Genomic DNA, 16,492 nt, shown 5'->3' on the forward strand with positions numbered 1-16,492 from the left:
TCTGCCAAATACAAACACAACAATACAACAAGAATATACTTTATACTTACCCCAAATACACAAGCATAGTTATCTATTAGATCTTCCATAACCTTCACCTCATGTTCCCCTTTCCCATCTGTCTGAAACAGGCTAGGGGCAAACAAAAGCGCAAGGTTTTTCGTGCACATCTGGTTGAGATCAGCACATTTTTGAACCCTGGAAAATGGGAGAGATATGTAAAATTAAAAGGTTGTGTCTATTTTACTAAAGTAACCTGTAGCCAGAACCAGCGCTATTCCTCTTTGCTAGGCATTGGTCACAATGAGTACACCAAGAACTTTTGAGTCTTTAGGACTCATTTAACAAGTGCAGGGCTGGGTGCAATGTGCAAATAACTGGTGCAAACCCTCACTTACAGGGTTATGGAATATAGCTCATAGTACAAGTTGATCCAGGGACTATTTTGGAGTCAGGAAGGAATTTTTTCCCACTCTGAGGCAAATTGGAGAGGCTTCAAATGGTTTTTTCTTGCCTTCCTCTGGATCAACTGGCAGTTAGGCAGGTTAAAAAAAAAGTTAAAAGGATAAACTTGATGGACGTGTCTTTTTTCAAACTAACTTACTATGTTACTATGTTTTATGCACAATTGTGCCCTGCTTTGCACCTTGCTGAATAGCTGTAGGTCTCTCTACTGCATTTTGTAGACCTGTCTCTGTTTCATGAATACAGTACTGTATTCATAAGGGGTGGGGAAGACAAGGAGGTGTCCCTCCTCCTAGCCCCTTCCTATACCTTGTGTGGAGGGGGGCCCACGGTATTAATCAGACTTTAGTTCTCCTTAACTCTGCACTTACTTTTCTGGTTCGGGGAGTGGTCCAGATAATTGGACAGGTTTGATTATCGCATCAAACAAGAAAGGCATTGGAATGTCAATGCAGTCCTCACCTGACAGACTGTAGGACCTTTCTCTATATGATCCAATTGTTGGCCCTGTGGACAGTAACTGGATCAGCCCAATTTGACCCAGCGTGTCGGCCAAACAACCTGCACAAACAGCGCATGGCCAGCTTAACATTAGCATGGCATAGCATATTTTTGGGGTGAAAACATCAATCTACACATTGCTCTGGCAGGCAGTGTTCAAAGAGATGAGACTTTAGGTAGGTGGCAAGAAAAGTGTGATTAAATATACGGTGTCTATTTACTTTTCCTGTATCCAGTGAGATAGCAGCTTACCGGTAAAGATGGCCAATGAGAGCAGCCAGTGTAGCTCTGTTAACTCTTGGAAGTTGGTTAATTAACTCCATGTACTTTTCCAGTCGTTTTGATTTTTCTGGGTTGTCTTGAAAAACAAGATATAAAAGTTAGTTATCTCCTACACATTCTCAGTTTCACGAAATACAATGAAGGAAACGGAGATGATAAAGCACAGTTCCTATCAGGTGAAAAAGCACTCTAAAGGGTAAGACTATACAGGCGTTGATCCGACACGACCGCTGCGACTTCATCCGACATTTCTATCTCTTACCTTATTTCTGCTGCATGCGTTTTGTCGCCGGCGTTTTGTCACAGCGTGTCGGATCATGCCGAAAATGTCCATGTAGTCCTACCCTTAAAGGTAGGTTGCCATTACAAGATTCTCAATTTTTCTGTTTTGATTTTACATTTCCAAAACTTTCCAAAGGTAAAAACAAACTATCAGGGGCTGGATTTTCTTCATTCATTTTCCATTTCAATAAAGAATTGCTATTCATTCTTTAATTAGAACAAATGATTACTTCATAGGGTCAATAAGCCTTGCACCCCCTGCATTTGAAATGTCAAAGATGCCTAAGTTAAAACTTCATCTCTTTATATTACATGTTAATTGGAAAGTGACATAATTGCTGGAAAACTGTGGTGGTCATGTAATGAGTAAAGCATCCCTATTGTGAGGAAGGTTACCTATGCCCTGGGGTGGTCATTGTTGTTCCTGATCCCTAGACTGTATAAAAGAGCAAGTACATGGTTCTGTTTCTTGGGACTCAACTTGTGGGGGGGCATTGGATTCTGCTGGCGAACCAGGGATAAGAAGATGAATCCCTAAGGTATTAGTGAAGTTGGGGGGATAGTGAATCCCATATATGTGATAACTTTAGTGGCAGGTAGCCCCAATCTAGAAGTGTTAGACAGTATGAGCAAGCAACTTTTTTACAACTCAGGGAAATCTTAGTATAACCCCATGTGATGAAATTTGGTAGCCCAGGGAGCATGGGCGGTTTTTCATTAAGGCTAGGGGAGGCTAAGCCTTCCCAAACCTGGCTGATAAAAAAAGAATCAAATCTCCTTTTTTTTTTTAAAAAAAAAATGTTTGCAAATGTGAAACAGTCAAGGTTATAGCATCAGTCTACACATACATTGGATAAATGGATGAACGTGCTCCGGACCCTACCAAAGCATTTTTGCTAAGGATTTTTACTCTTCTATAACTTCATGTAATTTTATCATTAGAAACACGTGAAACTGAAAAGACTGAACATGAGTATTTGTTGCATTGCTTAGAAGGAACCATACCTGCAGCCTCTTTCCACTGTGGGTGAAGCTCTGTAGTAAAAATTGGGTCATCCAATTCCCTGAAAAACCTTTTTAGCGCATCTGTTACATCCTCGATAAAGTTGTCACTGATGCGAAGCTTGACATTGCGTGCATCCTTGCGGAACTCCTCCATGAGCAGTTTTATCCGTGATTTGGCCCCATTTTTACGGTAAATCCCTTCGTGGCGCAAACCTGCAGAAAGGCTGGCATTACTCATTTGTACTCTGACTAAAATACCTATTTTAGCTGCTGACAATTTCTCATTTTCTACAAAAAAATGGGAACAACATTGTTATATAATCCTCTTCCCTGCCTCTGTATGAGCATTCTCTATGTTAAATTTTTGCATATTCTGTTTCCTTTGTGATTTTATTTTCAGCTTGTCTATTGCGTTCTACTTACTGTTTCCTCCATCACCTTTCTCTTGTGTTTTTACATTGTTTATCCCTCCTGCATCCATCTCCCTGTTTTTTTCCCATTCATGGCTGATTCTGAGGCTGCTCTTTCAGTGGAAATTAGCTCTTAGCAGTTACCCTTGGTAACCTGTTTGAAGATGCTGCCAGAGGCGAGAGGCGAGTTTTTCATTGGCGCAGTGCCCCTGTAGCCATTGGAAAGTTCTCACCTTTAGGGTCTGGCCACATGGGCAAATTTGGGGAGATTAGTTGCCAGGCGACAAATCTTCTCTTCTTTGCGGCGGCTAATCTCGATCTAAAATGAAAATCACCTAGGGGCAGGCACACGGAGCGCTTCGTTTTCTGAAGTTGCCCAAAGTTTCCTCATCAATTTCGGGCGACTTTGGAAAATAAAGCGCTCCGTGTGCCTCCCTCCAGGCATTTTCATTTTAGCCAGCGGAAGGCAGATCGGGGGGAGATTAGTCGCCGTGAAGAAGAGGAGATTTGTCGCCTGCCGACTAAGCTCCCCGAATGTGCCCGTGTGGCCAGACCCTTAACCGCTCCTACCACTTACTGCGCTCTATTTACTATTCTGATGTCTTCAATTTAATGTTCTCTCTTATCCACCTCTCTTTTGCACTCTCTATTCCAGCTGCTTTCTTTTCTGCATTTTACATTATCTGTGGACCTTTTTATTTATGCCATTTTTCCATCACGCTACATCTTTTTTTTCTTATGCCCTTTCTCTTGTATTTTTACATTATACTCTCCTGTTCTCCTACTATGTAGCCATGGGGGCCAGGCTTTCAAGATGAATAGGGCAAAAAGGCACATGATTACACAGTTCATAATGAAATTGGTTTAGTTCTTACACAGCAAGATAAACAGTTTCAAAAGTCATTCCTATCTTTCAATAGAACTGTAGAATGATACCTCTCAGGTACAAACTTTATATGTAAGTAAATAAAAAAAAAATGACACTTTTTAAACTTGCAGGTCCATTAACATGCCTCAGGCTGATGTAGGAGTGAACATTGTTGTATGGTGAATAGCATTTGGGTGTGTATAAAGAAAGGCCTACCATATTGGGTTAGAAAAGCAATGCAGCTATCAACGATGATGGGAATGTCATTCCTGCTGAGCTGTTGTTCCCGTAGAACGTTGCCGCTGCTGCATGCGGCAGCTTGAATATCAGTGCTCCAGGCAAGGAAATCTGCCTTTGTAATACCCTGAAGGTACAGAGTCCTGTAAGCAAGTACAAGAGATTTACATGAAGGAATAACATCAACACAATGCCTTCTGTTTAGCATGAACATAATGTTTTAAAGCTAATGCTAATTGGCTAATGAATATCCATGTCCCAAAAATAGTAAATTATTTAGATTTTTTTTCCTTTTAAATGTAACTAGTGTTTTTTAAGTTGTAATATTTGCTTGCTAGTGGGTCCCCATTGCACCAGCTGCTACTTCTTTAGAGTCTAGATTTAAATTGCCCATCTCCATTTTCGTTTTTTTTTTTTTAAAGATAAATCACTGCATCACTACCTGTGGTTCTACAATTCAGTTTGTTTACGCGATGCGTTGGTGTAAGAAAGGCCGAGAACTTTTAGTCTCATATTCTTCCTCCTAGTGTCGCGACAACATTATGGAGTCTATATAACAAACTCCTTCTTCTCTATGCTGCCTGTGCTTTTAGCTATAAGAAGGAAGGAATTTATACAGATGTTTTAATATTCCCTGTCCAAATCTAGTTTTTGGCGATTACGATTACCTTATATACTCGAGTATAAGCCGAGTTTTTCAGCCCCCAAAATATGCTGAAAAACTCTAGCTCGGCTTATACTCAGGTCAAGCGCAAAAACGGTCACCGGCATCTAAGAATAGTCACCGGCGTCTAAGAATAGTCGCCTACGTCCAAGAATAGTCGCCAGCGTCCAAAAATAGTCTCCAAGAATAGTCGCCGGCATCCAAGAATGGTCGTCTGCGCCCAAAAACGAGACGCCGGCACCTCCAATGGGAGCAGAAACCCTCAATTTTTTGATTGAAACTTACCAGAAGCTGCTGCATTTCTCACCCTAGGCTTATACTCGGCTTATACTCGAGTCAATAAGCTTTCCCAGTTTTTGGAGGTAAAATTCGGTACCTCGGTTTATACTCGAGTATATATGGTAGTCTTTTTTACAGTTTACTCACACAAACCAAGGTTATTTCTTTAAATGTCATATTTGGTGAAATTTTTTCTAATACTCATTTTTTTTTTAGTTTTTTCCCCCTATAATTTTAGAAGCTTATAACGTATGCTCAACTGTTGGCACATCTATCCACAGTGAAGAGTTCTTGCAGACATCACAGCAGCCTTTCTTGACCAGAAGGTGGCACAGAGATAGCTCTGATAGGTTAATATTTTGGCATTCAGACTGATAATAATAATGCACAGTCAGAGCTTTCTGAACAGTGCCCAGTAGATGACAGAGGTTTATCATATTAAAACAACTGTGTTAAACAACAGGGCATTGCGAGTGAGACAACATACCGTCCTTTCTCTACAAGTATCAGCATATCTTTCTTCTCTGTGTTTTCAGATCCTGGTGATACAGCTAATAATGCAAAAGAAAACATAGAAATAAGGAGTAAGGGTTAGTGTTTTGCTTTATTTAACAGTTTATAGATTTTACACTTTTGAAATAAATAAAGGTCGTGTCTGGGGTATTTTGAACAAAATAATGTTTATGGGGGTGAAGACAAGGTAAAAAATATAATTGCAGATATATCACAAAATGTCTATAGCTGGCCATAGACGCACAGATCCTATCGTACGAATTGAGGATTCGTACAATTTTCGGATCATGTGTGGAGAGTGCCGACATCTTTCGTCCGGTGAAGATCGGTCGTTTGGACGATCAGACAGGTTTGATTTTGAATCGACTGATCCTGCCGGAGCCCATTGTGCATCGTAATCAGATTACCCCCGATATAGCCATGCTCGTTAATGGCACATAAGGGAAAGATCCACTCGTTTGGCGATGTCGCCAAACGAGCGGATCTTTGCGTCTATGGCCACCTTAACTCTTTAGTGGTGGTTCACTAAACTTTTAGTATGTTATAGAATGGTTAATTCTAAGCAACTTTTCAACTGGACTTCATTTTTTCTTTATTGTTTTTTTGAACAATTTTCCTTCTGCGTCTGACTCTTTCCAGCTTTCAACGGGGGTCACTGACCCCATCTAAAAACCAATGCTCCGTAAAGCAACAGATTTATCATTATTGCTACTTGTTATTACTCTTCTTTCTATTCATATTCCAGTCACTTATTCAGATCAATGCATGGTTGCTAGGGTCGTCCAGATTGGTGAAACTGCAAACTGGAGAGCTGCTGAAGAGTAGACGTTTGAAGATCCAAATTACATAAAGATCTGTTATCCGAAAAACCACAGGTCCCGAGCATTCTGGATAATAGGTGCATATTGTTCATTAGTACTGAATGCTACACAGACCAGAAGCAATTGCACAAGCTTAGCCGCAATGCTGATTTGAAAATCCAAACAGTTTATTAATGTAATTCAATGCAAAAGATATACACAGAAACCCATTAAAAAACTAATTATTTTTGACTTTCTCATGCAACAGAATCAAGACACTGAGAAACCTACATCTGGGAGGAAAGAGACCAGACAAGAGACACAATATGGTATGTGGCTAACCCATAACTTGTGAAATGATCAAGTATTCGGTAGGAAGGAAGCACACAGCTATAGTCTCAGAATAGGTGCAAACATGCATTTAAGTAAGATAGAAAACACACAAGCCTGACAAAATGTATGGCTTCACGTGGTACTTTCGCTGAGTGTGCCCTGCATGTGCACAAAATGCGTACGTGGCCCTTTTTTTAAACTATGTTAATAAATGTGTGTACTGATTATGAGTCTATTAGATATATTTTACATTAAGCTTGCGGAATACGGTTAATGTTGAGCAGCCATTTTTCCCCACTTGAGATAACCTGACTTACTGAGTTCTTGAAGTTGTCGCAGATTGACGCTGTCTTCTGCTGCATTCTGATCTCCAGGACAGATAAAGAGATGGCATTTTTTCAGCAGGAAAAAGCCTTCCATCCAGTGATCTGGATTCAGCATTGCCTTGTAGCGCATTCTTCCCACTCGCTGAAATTCATGACCCACCAAGCAGTGGCAGCTCACCGGAGTAAACCACTACACAGACGGGACGGGTAATTACAGTTAGCAGGTACACGGTGTTACTCTGAACTAGACAAACCTTAACATGAGGCCTTGTAACCAGAGACGTCTTTATAGGGTGGTAAATAGGGGCAGCTGTCCTGAGCCCTGTCTCGAAAAGTTAAAAAGGGTCCCTTGTCTGATAGCAACTCTGATTGGAAGAAATGTGCTCCCTTATTAATATGGGGTTCCTTTCAAACACTAAGGACCACCTTGCTCGCAGCTTATGCTGAATTTTTAACCTAAGAGTGTGACTGGTTAAAAACTACAACAGATAAAAGGACACCCTTTTGACATCTCCAGATTACCTTGCCAATTGCGCTTGTCCACGTTTGCAGCGTTTCAGCAGCATCAGTCCCAAACTGGTGAATTTTCTCTGTAGACAAGTACAGCTCAAACATATAGCGAAACCTATAGCAAAAGAAACACACAGCAACATTGTATCAGCAGGCATGGCACTTTTAAAAAGGAGACTTTTAATGAGAAGGGCTGATGTAAATACAGGGATGTATGTAAGTGTGGTAATCTACATTATTAGTGGGAACTTTCTATCAGCGTCAATCTGCTGCTTCAGCTTACTTTTTTGAAGCTTCACTAAAGGGCAGATTTACTAAGCTCGAATGAAGAATTTGAATGTAAAAAAATTCGAATTTCAAAGTATTTTTTTGGGTACTTTGACCATCGAATTGGTCAAATTCGATCGAATCGAATGATTCGAAGTAAAAATCGTTCGACTATTCTACCATTCGATAGTCGAAGTACTGTCTCTTTAAAAAATACTTCGACTTCATACTTCACCACTTTAAACCTACCGAGGTGTAATGTTAGCCTATGGGGACCTTCCCCAACACTTTTCTAACATTTTTTTGATCGAATAAAAATCCTTTGATCGATCGCTTAAAATCGTTCGAATCATTCGATTTGAAAGATTTTATCATTCGATCCAATTTGCGCTAAATCCTTCAAATTGGATATTCGAATTCAAAGGATTTAACTTCGAGGGTTTATTAAATCCTTCAAATTGGATATTCGAATTCGAAGGATTTAACTTCGAGGGTTTATTAACCCTCGAAATTCGACCCTTGATAAGTGTGCCCCTAAATGAACATTAGAAACAGAACTCAAAATGCAGAGATAACCCTGTGCTAGATACATCAAAAGGAACAATATGACATGTATAATTATTTTCCTTAACTTCAGTACAGTAGGGAGGCCCAGAACCATGGAACTCATTGTACCCACTAGAATTTATGTGAAGATTATGAAAGAAATAATTTATTTGCAAGCTTTGTACAAGATTTTTGGAAAGAACAACCCCCTTCCTCGGGGTGAAGCCATCGGCTCATATGAAATATTTAAAGGTGAAGAAGATAACGTTATCAACATATGAAAATGCCCCCTTATCTAATAACTAACCATGTCTAGTAGTGCTAATATACAAATGTATGTGCTTAAAGGAACAAAATAAAAAAAAAGTTCCGGGTGCTTGGTCAAATAATATGTAGATAATTATGAAAAGGACCAGCACTCCGTTTTCCAAAATTACGATAATTTATTGTAGTGTCACAGTGACAGGAGACACTGTGACACTACAATAAAATAAAGTCATTTTGGAAAACAGAGTGCTGGTCCTTTTCATAATTATATATATATATATATATATATATATATATATATATATATATATATATATATATATATATATATATATATATATATATATATATATATATATATATTGCATTAATAGGGTCGACATTGTTGCAAAATTGTTTCCATATTTAAATATATTACATAAATAAATGTTACAAAAATATCCAAACAGAATGTAGCAAAAATACCATCTGGCTAAACAATTCACTTTAGGAAACAAGTTAAAGGGCAATTGTCATTGGCCATGGAAGGACAATGTATACTAGTGTTGCAAGTGATATGGTGCCTTATTGCAAATCTTTTGCCTGTTTGAGATTTGCAATAAGGCGCCATATCACTTGCAACACCAGTCACGTGATATATCTCATCACATGTCCGCGTGGTATGTTATATATTGGCAAAACCGACCAGACACTTAGATTAAGAACGATTGTATCAGCCATAAGTACTGCATTTAGGGATGGGAAGACTACCAAACTAGTAGCAAAACCGTGAACAGGGACACAGGCTTCCGACATTTAAATACATTGCAATAGACCACATCCCACCCCTTAGGACCTCCAATGTCCTTCTACAGAGGGAAGAGTTTTGGATAAAAAAAACGAAATACATTGGCCCCCCATATCCAATGACAATTGCCCTTTAACGTGTTTCCTAAAGCAGAGGGGAATTGTTTAGCCAGATGGTATTTTTGCTACATTCTGTTTGGATATACTTGTAACATTTATTTACCGTATGTGATATATTTAAATATGAAAACAATTCTGCAACAATGTCGACCCTATTAATGCAATTTGAGTTATTTATATATATACGTATATATATATGTCTCTTACTATTCTGTTGTTTGCAACAATGTGGTTCTGTGCAATAATTATTTTAACTCTTTACTTTTCCTGACACAGGGTTCCTTTCGTTTCTATTTGCTTTGCACATTGTGCGGGTATATACCGGTGATTGGATGCTAGTTTCTACTCACATGTCTCAACTTATCACACGTAATTGGGTGAGTGCTTTCATACTTTGTCTATTTAATCCTATGTGCGTAAAACAGTTATGGTCTTAGAAGGATACCGAAATGTTGGCCTGTTTTTAACTTTTTATAATAAATAATATGTTTTAAAAAAATCTTTTTTGAAGGTTCCTGGTGTGCACTCTTTTTGGATCTGCATTTACTACATTTCGTGAGTAGCACCTGGGTCAATTGAATAGTTGAGTCGTGTGCGGTTAAGCAATGACTCTCACATACAGTAAATATATAATGGAAACATTAGTCTGCACTTACAGGACTTGAAGTAATAATCAGTGTTCATTTCTCTTTGAGAAAGGCTAGAGTGCTAGCCACAACGTCCTGTGAATGCAGACCCATTTTTCCTATATATACTGGCCCCCCTGCTTGAGAAAAAACTCAATAGATATGTAAAGTTAAGCTTAATATATAAATCCGCTATAAAATCCAGTGAATAATATAAAAGTGAAAAGTGCTTAATAAGTATGTAGAAGTTGATAAATAGTTATAACATCTAATCATAAAGAGCTTAAGTTATTTATATTCATTAAGCTCAATTGGGGCTTTGGTGTAGAGTCCTGCAGCACGTCGGGTACCTGCAAAAACCTGCGGTACCCTGCAGGTTGTGGGTAGAAGTTCCGGGAGCTGGTATAGAAGCGGTTCTGCTTGTCAGGCCACGGGTCTTCTCAATAGTGATTATTACTCCTTTTTTTCTGATCATGCCTACTTCCGATGATGTCACTTCTGGTTTACTATGACAGCACTTCCTGTTTTATTCCTTTTTTTCTGATCACGCCTACTTCCAATGATGTCAATTCCAGTTTACAAGGACAGCACTTCCTGATTCTTGATGGTCAGCGCATCGCGGGTCCAGGTTGCGAATAGGGTTCTTGCAGGTCCGGTAGCGGGCCCAAGAGGGCAAGAATGCGGATTGCGGGTCCGGGTTGCGGATTGCAGGTTGCGGGTACGGGTTCCAAAAAATGGACCCATGCAGGACTCTACTTTGGTGTTTAATCTTCACCTCTAAAGGGGTGGCTCACCATTAATTTAACTTTTAATATGTTATGGAACGTCCTTTTCCTAGCAACTTTGTAAATGGCCTTCATTATTTATTTGTTGCAGTTTTCCATTTACTTTCTATTGTACATCTTTCCAGTTTTTCAAATGGGGTCACTGGCCCCAGCAGCCAAACAACTATTGCTCTATGAGCTTACAATTGTATTATCATTATTAATTGTTATAGTTTATTTTTTATTTTTCTTCTTCGTCCCTCTCCCATTCATATTCCAGTCACTGCCTGGTTGCTTACGTAAAAAAAGACCCTAGCAACCAGATAGCTTCTGAAATTCGAAACTGGAGAGCTGCTGAACAAAAAATAACTGAAAAAAAACCCCACAAAAAAACAATGAAAACCAATTGCAAATGGTCTCAGAATATCAGAATGTTGATGTCATGCAAAAAGTATAATTCAAAGGTGCACAGCCCCATGAACAATTGTGTGTACAGTTAGCTTCATGATTCCGTGCACATGGACTGAGCAATAAATCGCTTGTTGAAAGAAAACTCCCAGTACCAGAATACTTCTCCGTCAGCTCATTGCGGTCACATTGAAATATTGGGTGGATGTATATAATTTATACAGGAAAAGGAAAGGTGTATTCACCAGATAAAATGCAAGAACCCAAAGTAAATCATGCACCGAGTACATCTAAATCTACTGTAGTTTCTCCTACAGGCTGGAAAAGTCTTGACAGACAGACAGACATACAGTACCTTTCCACCGGAGACGGACTGCTCAACACATCCAGTCTGGTCACTCCCATGCAAACAACTTCTGAAGGTTCAATCTTTCCAAGGGGTTCCAAGCTCTTGTCATTATCATAAAACGTTAGGGATTTTTGCAGGACACACCAGTGTTTGTGGAATTCTAGATCCAATGCAAATTACAAAGCCATAAAACCTGTTGCAAATCTATGTACCACTCTCTACCATCCATAAAAAACAAAAAATGCAGGGATCCATAACCTGTCTGTTTGGGATGGATCCCCTTAAATAAAATGAAGCTTGTTTTAAACTAGTTTTTGGTCAGGAAGAACATTCATTGACAACAATCGGAGCACCCTGAGAAGTTAAAGGAGAACTAAAACCTAAAAATGAATACGGCTAGAAATGCCATGTTTTATAAACTGAACTTGTGCACCAGCCTAAAGGTTCATCAGTAATGCTCCAGGCCTTCAAAGCTGTAGACTGGAGTTCCTCATTTTGGATTTTGTTAGGAGTGTCAGAAGTGACACTTCACATACTCCGTGTGCTCTTAGCAGCTGCTGAGAAGATAAGCTTAGGGGTCTTCACAAGCAGAGAAGATAAGTTTAAGGTTTTTCACAAATCATTAAAGGGATTCTGTCATGATTTTTATAATGTGGTTTTTATTTCTAAATTACACTGTTTACACTGTAAATAATTCACGCTACCATTTAAAATTCCATTCCTGAACCAGCAAGTGTATTTTTTATTTATTTATAATATTGGTGTGTAGGCGCCATCTCAGGTCATTTTGCCTGGTCATGTGCTTTCAGAAAGAGTCAACACTTTCGGATGGAACTGCTTTCTGGCAGGCTGTTGTTGCTCCTACTCAATGTAACTGAAGGTGTCACAGTGGGACTTGCAGATTCAGGGCATCGTAGTTCACGGGCGCCATCTCCTTCTCTTCGGTAATCTTTGGGAATAAAGCAGCGTGTCTGCGCATGCACAACTGTTGCCATCTGCTGGTCCTCTACAACTGCGCATGCGCCGAAAGCCACGGAAATTGACGAAGCACCAGAAGAAGATGGCGCCCATGAACTCTGATGCCCTGAATCTGCAACAAGGGGTAACTAAAGAGTTAGGGGCATTTACCCAGGGTAACACCTAGGTTGGGGGGAGCAGGGTCTATATAGGGTAGGGGATTTTAATAAAAAGGGTTTGGTTCTCCTTTAAGCAGAAAATTACTAGTGTAACGGCCTATACAGCAGAGGTTAAGCTTTAGTTCTTCTATAAGAAACACTATGCTACACAAATTTAAATGTCACTACTTATTATAGTACTAATAGTAAAATATGAAAAATATATGTGTTTTCCTACTGCTTTATTTTTCCAGACATGCATTATGGTGTTACAAGCTCATTAAGCAGTAGGGGCCTTGTGATAGCTTGTCTTCCACCTCCCATGGGCCTGCTATTGTGTTAATAATGCTATATAGAGAATTCAAAGGGGAGCATAGCCTGTCAGTCACTGCTTTCAGGACATGGATAACCAAACAGAGCAACAAATAGCAGTTGGTTCTCTGTCAGTTTCTATTAACAAGATGCCATCATTTTCATACATATTCTATTTATATTCTGGATTTTTTTTCTTGGTCTTAAAAAACCTTCCCACGCACTTCTTTATTAACAAAGCTCATTACGATAAAGAAACTTTTTATCGGAAACACCTAGTTCAGATAATGTTGTTAATTCCTTTACATGAAACAACAAACACATGCCCAAGAGCCGCAAGGCTGTACTATTTATATCTCTACTTCTCTATTTTACTTCTACACAAATTTACAATTGACAGTTTCAAACAAAACCACCGACTTCCTTACCATCTTTAGATTTCCTCGCGCTGAAAAGTTTGGTCAAAGCAGCAGTCTTGTTTAGGTACCCAGAATGCACCACAGGCTGGAGGATCTCATCGTACACTCTAGCTTGGTTGGCCTCATCGAAACCTAGGCTATCGGCTTCACATGTTAAAAGAACAAATGACAGAAGTAGAATTAGGCTTGCATTAAAACGAGGGATGTACTGTATATTTAAAAACAAAAAGAAAAGAAATTCATAAAGGACTTATTCATGCTTAAAGGTGGTTATAGAACCCGTAATAGGTTTTATAGAACCCGTAATAGGTTCCTCTGACATTTAAAAAATGCATTTAGTTTTTTATTTAAGTTCCTTTTTCCCAAGGAATCTTTTCTTAGGACCCCTTTAAAGGAATAGTTCAGTGTGAAAAACGGTGTAAATAGATAGGCTGAGCAAAATAAAAACTGTTTCTAATATAGTTAGTTAGGCAAAAATGTAATGTATAAAGGCTGGAGTGAACAGATGTCTAATAAAACAGCCAGAATCCAACTTCCTGCTTTTCAGCTCTCTAACTCTGAGCTAGTCAGCGACTTGAAGGGGGGCCACATGGTACATAACAGTTCAGTGAGTTTGCAATTGATCCTCAGCATTCAGCTCAGATTCAAAAGCAACAGATATGACCCATGTGGCCCCCCCTCAAGTCTCTGATTGGTTACTGCCTGGTAGCCAGGGTAACCAGTCAGTGTAAACCAAGAGAGCTGAAAAGCAGGAAGTTGGGTTCTGACTGACAAGTTATACATCAAATCACTCCAGCCTTTATACATTATATTTTTGGCAAACTAACTATATTAGAAACATTTTTTATTTTGCACAACCTATTTACCCAGTTTTTATTTTTACACTGTACAATTCCTTTAAGAAAAATGTTTAGCCCCTCAACCTATAACCAAAATAAATCACAAACAAAAAACAGCTTTTTTTATACAAACAGCTTGTGTGAACTTAGCTTTAGAGGGTGTCTGAACAAGGTAGCGACTAATTGGGGCCTAAATTAAAAATTATTTTCTCAGAAGCCTGCAGCAAGTGAATCTGTTTTTCACCCACCCACCAGGTGTGCTGTTGTGCCTACGCTGACAGCTGCATTTAGAGTTTATTCTAAAGTGGACAAATGACATAAATCTGGCATGACAAACCATCCAGCCTTTATGAGCCAAATACACCAATATCCTTGGACTTGGCATTATAGCTGGAGTGAAGTTAAGCTGGCCATAGATGTTGAGATTTTTAAGATCCGATCATCATCGTGAGACCACGATTTTCTCGGAACGATCATACGAATTCACCATCAACTAAAAAAACCAATTTGCCAGGAAAACAAAGGGGAGCTGCCTGCTTGGCCCTGCAAACATAGATAGATTGCACTGGGGCCGATAAAGTTTTTCTAACCTGGCCGATCAATTTCCTGACAGATGTCGGCAGAAAAATCGTAAGATATACGATCGTTCGAATCCCACTAACCGCACGATAATTTCGAAGGAATGGTCGGACTTCCCTAAAATCGGTCGTCCGGCAAGAAGAATCGTCGCGTATATGGGGAGCTTAAGATTGCCAATTCATTCTATCCACAACTGAGTTTTATCTGGCAATTTAACCTTAAATTAACCGTAAAATGCTGATGCTAGTGTACTTGCCTACATTATCCTAGGCTAGTTTTTAAACAATACAAAGCAAGGATTGACAGATAGATGGACAGATAGATGGACAGACAGATGGACAGACAGATGGACAGACAGATGGACAGACAAATAGATGGACAGACTGACAGACAGATGGATAGATATTGGGTTATAAAAAGCATCATCGAAAGGGGAAGCGTGAAGTCATTGGAGCAGATTGGGAATTTTTCCAAAAGTAACTTCTGCAAAGACAAAGTCGCAGAGTCAGACAGGGAGATCGGAAAAAAAAGTCAGAAAAAAACACAGATTACAGATAATAGAAGGCATAATACTGATTATAAATCCCATTTAACTTTCCTTCTGTACTCAATTAAGGGACATATAGGGGCACATTTACTAAGCTCGAGTGAAGCATTCGAATGAAAAAAACTTCGAGTACTGTCAAGTACTGTCTCTTTAAAAAAAAACTTTGACTACCTACTTTGCCACCTAAAACCTACCGAGCACCAATGTTAGCCTATGGGGAAGGTCCCCATAAGCTTTCCTTGCTTTTTTTGATCGAAGGAAAATCGTTTGATCAATGGATTAAAATCCTTTGAATCGATCGAACAAACAAAATGTAGTAAATCCTTCGACTTCAATATTCGAAGTCGAAGGATTTTACTTCGATAGTCGAATATCGAGGGTTAATTAAAATCCTTCGACCTATTCGACCAATAGTAAATGTGCCCCTAAGGGTTGTTCACCTTTAAGTAACTTTTAGTATGATGCAGAGAGAGATATTCTGAGACATCTGCAATTGGTTTTCATTTTTTATTATTTGTGGTGTTTGAGTTATTTAGCTTTTTATTCAACAGACTCTCCAGTTTGCAGCGTCAGCAATCTGGTTGCGAGAGTTCAAATTACAATAGCAACTATGTACTGATTTGAATAAGAGACTGGCATATGAATAGGGGAGGGTCTGAATACAAAGAAGAGTAAGAAAAGGTAGCAATAAAAATAAATGTGTAGCCTTACAGAGCGTTTGTTTTTAGATGGGGTCAGTGACTCCCATTTGAAAGCTGGAAAGAGTCAGAAGAAGAAGGTACATAATTCAAAAACTATACAAAAATAAATAATAAACACCAAAAGTAAATAATAAAGACCAAATGTTGCTTAGAATTGGCCATTCTATAACATATAACGGTGAACCACCCCTTTAAGTACTGTACTTATGCAAGAGGACACATACAAATGCAAGCAGAGAGTGTGCACCTCTAAGGTGGTGGCACACGTGAAGATTCGGGGGAGATTAGTCGCCCATCGACAAAGCTTTTCTTCTTCAGGCAAATAATCATCCCAAATGGCTTCCCGCTGACAAGAATTTGAATAGCCGGCAG

The 16,492-nt window shown here is 39.1% G+C and overlaps 1 protein-coding gene across 4 annotated transcripts in view; it reads right to left on the reverse strand.

The window, feature by feature from the left end:
- The window catches only part of LOC108710892 (arf-GAP with Rho-GAP domain, ANK repeat and PH domain-containing protein 3), a 94,078-nt gene that overhangs the window by 16,617 nt on the left and 60,969 nt on the right, over nucleotides 1-16,492 (reverse strand). For all 4 annotated transcript variants that reach the window (XM_018252096.2, XM_018252092.2, XM_018252093.2 and 1 more), the window contains exons 15-23: nucleotides 13,464-13,598; nucleotides 11,615-11,768; nucleotides 7,488-7,590; nucleotides 6,957-7,155; nucleotides 5,481-5,544; nucleotides 4,030-4,193; nucleotides 2,536-2,748; nucleotides 1,219-1,324; nucleotides 51-198 (exon numbers count right to left, since the gene is read on the reverse strand). In XM_018252096.2, coding sequence (XP_018107585.1) covers nucleotides 51-198; nucleotides 1,219-1,324; nucleotides 2,536-2,748; nucleotides 4,030-4,193; nucleotides 5,481-5,544; nucleotides 6,957-7,155; nucleotides 7,488-7,590; nucleotides 11,615-11,768; nucleotides 13,464-13,598 — 1,286 coding nt within the window. The remainder of the gene's footprint in view (nucleotides 1-50; nucleotides 199-1,218; nucleotides 1,325-2,535; nucleotides 2,749-4,029; nucleotides 4,194-5,480; nucleotides 5,545-6,956; nucleotides 7,156-7,487; nucleotides 7,591-11,614; nucleotides 11,769-13,463; nucleotides 13,599-16,492) is intronic.

This window comes from Xenopus laevis, chromosome 3L (genome assembly GCF_017654675.1).
Source record: "Xenopus laevis strain J_2021 chromosome 3L, Xenopus_laevis_v10.1, whole genome shotgun sequence".
NCBI lineage: Eukaryota > Metazoa > Chordata > Amphibia > Anura > Pipidae > Xenopus > Xenopus laevis.